This window comes from Helicoverpa armigera, chromosome 16 (genome assembly GCF_030705265.1).
Source record: "Helicoverpa armigera isolate CAAS_96S chromosome 16, ASM3070526v1, whole genome shotgun sequence".
Lineage (NCBI taxonomy): Eukaryota > Metazoa > Arthropoda > Insecta > Lepidoptera > Noctuidae > Helicoverpa > Helicoverpa armigera.
The window spans coordinates 3,158,619-3,169,598 of NC_087135.1; the positions used below are offsets into that span (position 1 = coordinate 3,158,619).

The 10,980-nt window shown below is 36.8% G+C and overlaps 2 protein-coding genes across 2 annotated transcripts in view; one reads left to right on the top strand and one right to left on the bottom strand.

Moving 5' to 3' along the window:
• LOC110384575 (persulfide dioxygenase ETHE1, mitochondrial) overlaps positions 1-10,980 on the top strand; it is a 334,248-nt gene that overhangs the window by 139,639 nt on the left and 183,629 nt on the right. The window lies entirely within an intron of this gene.
• On the bottom strand, positions 1,890-10,956 carry LOC110384464 (hypoxia up-regulated protein 1). Its single transcript, XM_021345751.3, has 9 exons — positions 10,783-10,956; positions 10,344-10,660; positions 9,567-9,709; positions 9,019-9,179; positions 8,532-8,686; positions 7,538-7,748; positions 5,439-5,671; positions 4,968-5,079; positions 1,890-4,750 (listed from the first exon to the last, which is right to left on the bottom strand). Exons 1-9 carry the CDS (start codon positions 10,795-10,797, stop codon positions 3,332-3,334), a joined length of 2,766 nt encoding a protein of 921 aa, XP_021201426.3. The 5' UTR covers positions 10,798-10,956; the 3' UTR covers positions 1,890-3,331.

Genomic DNA, 10,980 nt, shown 5'->3' on the forward strand with positions numbered 1-10,980 from the left:
AAATTTGTTTGAGATGCCATCAAGTAAAAGACGTGACGGCTCGGCGTGAGATTCTGTACAACTTGAAGACAAGATAAATGGTAGCATTCTAAAAAGCAGATTAAGATAGAGATATAGGAAAAACCCGAAACGACGAATGTGTACTTAATTTAGCTTCACAAGCAAGTGTTTAAAAAAATATCACAATAATATTCCTTTCATATTTTAAAGATACAGGGAAGTGAACAACAAGGATAGATCTGACTGATCAAGTTTGCGTTTACCGCAGTCGTTTCGTGAGTTGCTGACCTTAAATTGTCCGTAAGATGTGCATAAAAAACATCGACACGTTTTGGATCCCTTTTATCAAAGCTTTGACTCCTTCCATGTTAAGGTAAGTATCGACCGAGTAGATATCGAGAGATCTTAGCAACAAAATACAAGGATCCTGAAAAAAAAGTTCTAAACATCTCGTTAAGTTTCAATAAAAAACTAAAGAGACAGTATCAATATTACAAAAATCTAACAAGCAGTATATTACCTACACCAGTTACCAGACAGCAGTTGTACACACAGTTTTCTCAAGTGTATTTCGCGTCCAATATTTACTTTAGACAAAGGTGTAATAAAGAAAACCTTCTGTGGGCGCAGAAGCCGTGAAATTGTGTTGCTACTAGTTTCCCCTCAGTAAATACTTAGTTTATATGCGCTCAACACACTTGAAAGGAACGTAGACAAACGCCTACAGAAGTGTAAGAACTGTAAGAACACTTATACATAGATTGGCAAACATTGCACGACGATGGATGACCGACCATCTGATGGCGAACTCTTAAGTCATCTAAAGATTGCCATGACTATGTGGTCACTTGTAGAAACAGTACGAAATTAATTTTTATTAAGTATTGTCACTGAAAAACAATCGTGACCCTCTCGCTTCGCTCAGGGTATGGTTCAATAGTATCAACCAACATCAGTTTCATAAATTAAGGTAATCGATGTAGGTAATTGCTTATCGATTACTTGATTCGATGGTGATCTATGAGCAAAACCGATATTAGTCTCAGGGTCAATTCCCACTGGAAGAGCAGCGGCCGGCAGCGGCCGTAAGAGCACGGACAAATGTAAGAGCGCGGCGCGGCGCGGCCCAGCGCGGCGCCGCGCGGCCCGCCGCGCTCGCGCTCAATCCCTTGCATTTACGGCCGCTGCCGGCCGCTGCCGGCCGCTGCTCTTTCAGTGGGAATTGACCCTCACTATCTACCGAATATCAGGACCATAGTGTTGCATTTAGCGTGTTTGCCAAAAAAGTTTTGATAAATTCTTTTTCAGACACCAATACATATTTAGATGCGTTTGACACGTTATTTGCTAGATCCGTTTACAAAATAAATACCAAGAACTACATAATTAGCGGCACGTGTAACGATGCCTATAAGTATTAGATCATATCGTGCGCAAAGTTAGCAAAGCTACAATATGTATACTAATACTATAAATCTGAAGTTTGCAAGAACGCGCAAAATCAGGAACTAGAACTACTGATCATCATCATCTACCGAGCCTTTACCCAACTATGTTGGGGTCGGCTTCCAGTCTAACCGGATTCAGCTGAGTACCAGTGCTTTACAAGAAGCGACTGCCTAACTGACCTCCTCAACCCAGTTACCCGGGCAACCCGATACCCCTTGGTTAGACTGGTGTTAGACTTACTGGCTTCTGACTACCCGTAACGACTGCCAAGGATATTCAATGACAGTCGGGAACTAGTACTACTGATCTGGTTTGAAAAAAAATTTACAGGTTAGATAGCCCATTTATCGGGGACGGCTATAGATTATTTTTATCCGGGTGCGCGGAGTAGCACTCATTGGACGGACCGAAGCTAGTATGTAATCAATAAAACCACAATGTATTCATTCATGTATAATTTTATTTTCATTTGCGACTGGGTTGAACGAATCTCACTTAAAATGTTATCATTGTATGACCTAAGTCCGCACACTGTTTCACTAATACGGACACACAAATTTTATCACGGAGTAGTGAATAAATGAAATAGTGACAGAGGTGGTAGGCTTGAACCGGTAATACATTCCCACTTGGTTAGACCATGAAGGTAGCTTTATAAGGCCGAGTACTAACTCCATGTGTTAACTACTCCATGTTTCACAGACACACTCGACGGCGCGGACGCATCTTTAATTGCTATATGAATGCGTTTAAACTTTAAAAACAAAGGTAAAATTACAAGCCTCTTGCGTTTACGTATAACTACTTAGGTCCCATTCTTTGACACATCGTTTTCATAAAATAAAAGCGCGCTAAGTGATTTTTCACTCGTATTGTTGTAATGTCATTCATAAGTTATAAGCTCACTGGATGGGTCCGCACCGTCGTACATTTATACTACAGTAAATATTGTAATGGAGACAGATATTAGGGAAGTCTAAGGGGATCAGTACATCATCTTTTACCGCACACAAACCTGCAGAATGATTAAATAGGTACACAGATTTACACACAAATCGCTTAGATTATTAGATAACTAATTTTATGTCGGAGCGAATAGAACAGTGTTCGTTACAATTTGTGCTTACACTGTGTCTGCAGTAGAAAAACAGTATAATACTCACAAACTTATAGCCTTTAATATATCACATAAAGTTTAGGTACAATAATAAATATTTTACACTCTCGCGTCCGTTACTGGGGCCACTGCTAAACGTAGAGAGAAGCCGCTTCAAGTAAAAAAAACATTCATTACGAAAACAAGGACAACTAAATAAATTCATGTTTAAATTCATTCACTGTGGAAGGCGGCCACCGATTGATTTGAGATTTATTTGTAAGTTTTTTTGAGTGGCTTGTTCGTTTTCGGTAACGCTAAGTAATAACAATAAATAACATTTTATAACATAATTCATGAATGGGAATTGTATTCCAATAATATGAAAATCAACAATAAAAATTGCAATAAAACGAAAAATTATAAAAATCAGAATTAGTGATATTTTCGGGCGAGAGTGAGATCGTTCAAATTGTTGAAATCTTCTTCCAAAGAAGGCTATTAATATTAAAAACAACCAAAGAAAAAGTACATCAGGAAAAGCCAGCTTACCCTGATCCAAGGAGAAAATCTGTATAAAAAATAATGAATTAATTAACGGATGGAATCTCTTGTGAGATCGAAGTCGCCAACCTCCATTACCAAGAAAGACTTGATCAAAATGCATGGAGTAATGACCTAAATGCAAAGATATACAATCAACAGACCACATACAAAAACAAACAAGCCACACAGTCATTTAAATAAAAAATAAATTAGACTAATACATTAAGTTACGCGAGATGATTATAACTCGGAATGATCGTCTTGGCTGTCAGACAGTTGTAGCGGCGGTTCTGTAGTCTCACTCTCACTCTCATTCTGTTTCTCTGTAGATGGCGCCTCTTCTTGCGTTTCTCCTACCTTCTCTTCTTCCACTTTCTCCTCTTTCTCTCCACCCTCAGCTTCCGGTTCAATAACTGTCTCCTCAGTTTTATTTTCAGACTCTTTCTTCACTGGTTTCTTAGGCCGCCAAATCTTCATCTTGTTCAAAAGATATTTCATCTCCCTGTCTAAGTTCGCCATCTTCTCTCTAATGCTGTCGACTGTCAGTTTAATGTCATCGTTCTTTTTAAGCGCTTTCTGTTCTTTGATAGATGTGCTGAGCCAAGAAGTGGTTTCCTCAATTTTCTTTTCTAGTAGGTTAATTTCAACATCTGTGAATACGTCTTTTTCTGGGTTAGCATCTTTAGTGAAGTTTTTAGCCATTTTGAGGAACTCCCGGGAGCTGTTCAACATACTGCGGAGAGATGAGACAGCATCGGGCCTCTCTCTGTGTTCCCAATGCTTATAGAAGATTGGGCTTGTCTTATCTTTGAGAGCAGCTAATTTAGCCTCAAACAGTTCTGTAGCCGCTTCATAACCATCTTCGTACAACCACTCGGATGTTTCACTACACAGTTTCTTGATCTCCTCAATCTGTTGTTCAGTACCACATTCGGCGTATTCTTCCATGTCCATTTTCATTTGTGCGTCGACTACGAAAGCTTCGAGATTGTTCAGAGCGGTTTCCCTTTCGATGCGTTTTTTGTCGTTCAAGTTCAGTTCAGTAATTTTAGCTTTAGATGTTTTAAACTGTTCTGGTGAAAGAGGTTGTAAGTTAAGGAGCGATTCCTCAGTCTTGATAGGTTCTTTCAGTATGAGAATCTTAGGTTTGGGCTTAGTTTCAGGGTCAGTAGCATTTTGTTTCTCGCCTTCTGTTTGGTTAACTTTCTTAGTATCATTCTTGGCTTCTTCCTCTTGAGGTTTCTCTTCAGACTTTTCTTCAGCCTTTTCTGGTGATTCAGCATCGGAACCAAAGAGTTTGCTTATCGTGCTTCCAATTTTAGATAGTGTACTATCTTGATCTTCGTCTTCAGCAACCACCTTTTCGGCAACAAACTCAACATTGACAAGGTTAAGTATGCCAGAGTCGTCCAAATTGAAATGGGCCTTAATTCCTTTATGTTCGACATTTTCACCGGTATGCTTGGCTAACGCTGCGCCTACTCCATTAAGTACAACTTGGCTTAAGTTCAAGGCACCAACATATTGAAGCTCGTTTGAAGGAATGTGGTCTAGCTCGGCATAGTTAACATGGAAGTCAAAATCGTCGGTGTGTTTGTTGAAAGTGATCACTTTCTTTTGTGGGTAAGGGTTCATGGGGCCGAATAGTGTCCTCTTGATCTGAAACAAATATGATAATTTTAAATACACATTGAAAAATTAATATTTAAGTAGGTCCCGAAACAATAAATAATTTAGTCGCCAACTTGAAAATGAAGAAGTAATCCGCTATTTGTGGTTTCAATAAATATACCGATACCCACGTATTGAGAACCTCCTCATTCTCGGGATGTCGGTTAAAAGCAGTTTCAAAATGTTGGTGATGGCTTTTACTTACCAATTTGTCGTTGCCGTCAACGTGTCTGGTGAAAGTGACTTGAATAGGCAACAAGACTGCGTCGCGTACATTCAAAGCTGCTACCTTGTATCCAGTCGCGAGGGATGCCGCCCTGGAAATAACAATTAATGTTTATTGTAGAATATCATAAATATTAAGTAAATGAACTATGTATGTACTTTAATCTTTGTTGAGTTTTATAATTATGTGGATAAAATAAATATTATATTCCGCATATTTAATATTTATTAAATTATTAAATATGATTAATATTTATTAAATATGCGGAATTTTTGACGGCAAGTCGATAACGACACTGAGGAGTCGAATTATACCTCTATATTATATAGATATAATATAATTTACGTTACTTTATGTTAGTTGAACTCGGGTTTCAATTTTAGCCATATAACAAAAAAAAACATTGAACATGAAGAATTAATTGTCATTTAAACTATTTTATTTAATTACCTGTAAACAGCACCCATCGTAGCAGCCTCATCAGCATTAATAGACCTCGCAGGCTCATGTCCAACAGCATCTTTAAGGGCATTAAGTGCCGCCGGGACCCTAGAACCACCGCCGGCTAACACCAGTCTAGCTCCCACCCCAGCCCCACCAGCCGCGCCGACCGCTCTCTGGACAACTCCTGATACTCGGGGCCATAAGTCTGCACAAAGCTCTTCGAATTCCGCACGAGTTACCTGGGTGCGAGAGAGAATACAATGTTAAGATTACGTGTAAATGTTTGTCAACTAATGCTATTGTTTTTGAGGTGGTTTGTAAACTGTGTTGTTTTGTATAGGTACAATGGTTGGAGAATTTGCGTGTTAATTTTCGGAATTTTGAAGACTACGTATTGTGGACAATGATGAAATTGAAGCGCATGCGACAAGAACCTTTTTTGAGGTATAGTACGAAACTCTGCGATCAAAAAACCAACAAACTGTGGAATAATTTTGAAAACTAATTGATTAGTATGTGAAAGATAAATAAAGTACAAAACCAACATTATCACACATATGGTATTATAAAAGAAATAATTACAACTTGCTATTTTATAGTTTATATGAATGACCGCAATCGAGCTGATTAATAAATGGTACAGTGAAATATGTATATTGAAAAACAGTTAATGAAAAAATTATATAGCTTGACTGAAATTGAGTTCTGTAAGCCTGCATAGAAAGTATCGTGTCAATTTACCGTGACTATCACTCTATTGCCACATATATAAACTTATATACCTACTAATTCAATAAAAAGGAAATATTTTTAGTTTATTTGTAGCCTTAATGCTCCGCTATTATAAGCCTTAATGCTCCGCTATTATACCGATTCGAAAAAACCTATCATTTTAGGTATCTACACTATCCCCGAGTAACATAGGCTATATTTTTTCCAGGTACGAGAGGGAACTTCCCCAGGAACTCGGGTGAAGCCGCGGCAAACAGCTATACATTACTTCTTAATTAAAGTTGTCAACTTACAAAAAGAAAATGTCATTTAAATAAGGCTTTTACAATTTGTATCGACTTTTTATTAAAATTCGTTAACAGTCCGACATTCTCAGATTAAATGAACTTAATATTCACTATTGAAAGATAATGAACTTTTGAGCAAAAGCTTTATCAGTATGCAAGTTGGGGACGATCTAAAAACGAGCACCTGAATGATTGAATGTCAATAAATACTTAACAATCTCAATGATTTATGCGTATAAATTATAAGCCATTCATGAAAACAAAATGTGTTCTAGTTTGAGGCTCCTTTACATTACGATTTTTTTTTAAAGTAGTGCAACATACGCGACTCTATGATTTAAGAAATTCACTTTATGAGCGCATCTAAGAAACGAAAAAATCACCGTGTTTATCAAAAAGACAATTAAATACATAAACCTCAAAGTCCATAAATTAATTCATCATATTCATCAAACTAACACCATGCTACGTAGGACAGGATTTGACCCAATAACGTTGACAAGCAACACGCACGGCTAACGGTTTGGAAACCATTTGAATGATTAATATTGATAATCCACGCATGGCTGACACACAGCTGTGTTAACTGTTGAATTTGGAAACATAAGGATATGTTTATATTGAACATAGGCATCAGCAATTAATTGACGATTGCTTGACGATTGTCTTTATCTTGTTATTTTATTTTTATGTTTTTACTCAGAAATTTATTTTTTTTCAAGCTTAAGCATTTTTGACCTAGAAATGAGTATTAATTACCTTACGAGATATCTCTATCCCAATTTGTATCTAAATTGGATTGAATTGTTTATACTGTGTACAAGCAATCTTGCTTTCGCATTTATAACACTAGGAAAGATTATGATAATCTAACTAAAGCTAATGATAACATAGATTTATTAAGATTGGTGTTGTATGACTTGCAAAAGGTAACTAAAGATAACTTCGATTGGCTGTTTTTCTGTCCAGTCTTAAAGTTAGACATTTTCTTAATTTCGAGAAACCGTTTTATTTATTATATCCAATGATGGTCCTTATCAAAAACCTATATATAAAAATGTAACAATATTGATTGAAAGTACTCACCAACTGCTTGAAGTCCTTATCATCAAGCAAGCTCTCAATCTGAGCATAGAACTCAGTATTCGCCGACAGGATGATCTTAAGCCTTTCAGCTTCTAGGAGTAGTTTCTCCATAGCACGAGGGGACGCTCTGACGTCACCGCCGCCGTTCGCCTCCCAAGCTTTGATGAGGTGCTCGCGAAGACGGAGGGTCATTTCATGCCCACCTAATGTTCTGAGAAAGAGAAATATATTGTTTTGACAAACTTCAGATATTTTGGTATGTAAGGGATACTTGTGAGAAAAAAAGTTTTGCTTATTTTTTTTATCCATTTCAGTAAGAGTTTCAGATTTTGACCGGTATGCATGTACTTAGACCTGTGTGCGATTGGCTGAAACGTTTTTATGCGGTTTTCATCTCAGTATGTGTTAGAGTTAGGATAAGTAAAAGTTTATGTTAATTAAATGGCTTAGGAGAATAGCATAAGTACGTAAATCCAATTCTTGAGGAGTTAAAAAGGGCTATATTTAGTACCATGTATTGTAACTTAAGAATCAAGAAAGTATAAAAAAACGATGATTACTTACACTCAAACGCTGGGTTCATCTGGTATTGAATAAATTATAAGTGAACCGTAATATACTTAGAAAAGCATTAGTACATGAGTGTTTACTTAATCGATCGTCAAAGGCAGCATGGGTCAAATGATCAAGGTCAAGACATGAGTGCTACAGTCTGTAGGTCCAATCACTCGATTTTTATCATATCCTACGTTGCATTTCAGAATAAATGTTCTAAATACATATACAACGTCTTCTCTTCAAGCAGAGTTAGACCAGTACTGTATTACAATACTCAAGCAGAGAACATTCTAGAAGACAGACCTCTGGCCTAACAGAAGCTATACTTCTTCGCTAAATAAAATCAAACCTCTTTTCTTCACTTGTCACTGGCATAGTGGCAGACAAAACAAAAGGAAAAAAAACTGTAATCTTCGGTATGAGATATGAGTCTTACCTGTCAAATCCAACTCCCAAGACCTGCAGCTGAGGAACAGTCTCGACGTATCCCTTGTCCTTTATCTTAACAGTCTTGTACTCAACCAACGCCGCCTTAGTGGAGGCAGCGCCCATGTCAAAGAATAACGCATGCCATGCAGTCTCGTTGATTTCCTGAGAATTTTTTTTAATGAGGATTAACTTGACACAAGATTACTTTTCCACAATTTTTCAACCCTGTCTTCATATAGGTGTATTTGTGGGACAGATGGTATGCCCAAAAATATTTTGAAGTATATTTTTTTGCATATTAAGCAAATTCAATGTGAATTTGGACCAGAGGCTGCTAAATCTTCATCTTTTAATATATTTTTTAACTAACTTGACTTGAACCAGCTTCCCTAAGATTAAAGGCAAAGATTTAAACTGGCCAAGTGCGAGTCAAACTCCCACAGACAGACATCAATTTCTTCTTAATAGGCTCACAAACTGTATGATTATCTTACCTTTCTCCTAAATATGCCATAGTTGATGGCGATAGCGGTGTAGTCATTAATGAGTTGTAGTACATTCAAGCCGGCGAGGGCAGCTGCATCTTTGAGAGCCCGACGCTCAGCCTGGTTGAAGTAACCGGGCACTGTGATCACACACTCTGTGATTGTTTGACCTGAAAATTAATATACATATTAGTAAAACTGCTATAGGCATGTAGTTTAGAGTTCATGTTTAAAAGTCTAATCACATGTGAATGTACATAAAACTACATAACAGATCAGTGGTAATGTTAGAAAGTGCGTCAAGTTAGTCCATGACTGAGCATTTATCTGCGAATAAAAAAATATTATACTCATGAAGTATTAAGTAAGTAAGTAAGTAAATTATATTTCAGGAACTCTAAATGTAATTAGCAAGAATGTGTTAACTATGCAAATATGGGGCCGGTTGACATTCTTGACTTATCTTAAAATATTTCTGAAAGACTCAATTCTACTTATACTAAACTCCATCTACCATTAAATTACAACAGGAAATAAATAGAATAACTAAGTCTCACCATGACTAATTTCAGCAAAATCTTTAGCCTTGGCCAAGAGTTGTGCGACTAACTCTTCAGGAGTAAATGTAGTGTTTTCATCATGTATGAACAGGGGAGTGCCCCTTTCTGTTGCTACCATCTCATAGTATGGGTAGCGAGCTCTGAAAGAAAATGTGCAAATATGAAACAATAATTCAAGTTAAAGATCAAAAAGAGTTGACGACAATTTTCAATTGAAATTCGGTGAAAAATCTGTCCATGTGGTCAAGTAAAGTATCAAGTTGCAAGTGATCTTCCACTACTGCTGCTATATCACCCAAGAAAAATCTCTTAAGCCATATATCCAATTGTGTTTCAACTACAGGTTTATTTCAATACTGCGTTAACTATTTAATTCATGAGGAACTATGTATCAATAATGATAGACAGATTTCGTTGCATACCAAAATTCATCCACATTAGTTCCAAAATTTTCCCAAAATTATGTTTTATATGGCAGTTTAGAGTATGCTTTAGGATTTATAATAGGGAAAAAGGCTTTAAAATAATGTTTCATTTGATTATTATTTGTTTAAATTTTGAATTGTAACAACAGCTAAGTACTTGAATTTAATGATGCAACATGCTTTCTGATTAAACTATGTGTTAATTGAAAATTTTCTCAAGTTCAATTCAAACACATGCTTCTTCAGATTGAAAGATAAATGAGAGTACATTATCAAGTTACATATTTTTTTTAGTAACATTAGATTGTTACTTTCTCTATAAAAGGCTGTACGTCGAAGTGTCACTGACCTGTAAGCCTGCACCAATGGGTGATCAAATGGCTTCCCAAGTAGATCCAGCAAATATTTGTAAGAATTCTTCGGGAATCTGACGCCAACAGTGACTGCGTCTTCACCGAACGTTCTTACATCGTCTCTAAACGCCACGACAGCTGGCGTCTTCCTCTTAGACTCCTTATTTAACACTATCTCCATCGGTACTCCCGGAGACACGATACCGACCTTCATCCATTCTGATCCCAAATCAATGGATATTACCGCTGCAGCCTCCGTTTGGTGACTTAAAAGTAGTGGTAACAGTAACACACTTAACACCCCAAACATTTTCTGTAAAGTAAAATGGAACTATGTGAAAAATCTCGAAACAACGAAAACACATCAGTGATTCCGGAAAATAGGTTGACGCAGTAAACAGTAAACGAACGTTTTATGAGAAAGTATGCACTTACAATATTTAAAATCATTTTCTTTCAAAACGCTAACATCTAGAATATTTATTTTATAGTATCACTATGCTTAGAACAGTGAGGAATAATTAAATCTTTTAAATTTTATTTTACAACAGTGAGCCAGCTACTTTAGTCCACGTCAAGTTTAACGTGTTTTCTTCTTTTTGGTTAATGGTATTGTTGCCAGATTATACAGCC

Bases quoted from the DNA above. Each gene is read 5' to 3' on its own strand.
- LOC110384464 (XM_021345751.3), bottom strand. The intron at 7,749-8,531 runs GTAAGACTCATA...TCTCTTTCTCAG, and splicing joins TTGGGAGTTGGATTTGACAG to AACATTAGGTGGGCATGAAA. The intron at 5,672-7,537 runs GTGAGTACTTTC...TCTCGCACCCAG, and splicing joins ATAAGGACTTCAAGCAGTTG to GTAACTCGTGCGGAATTCGA.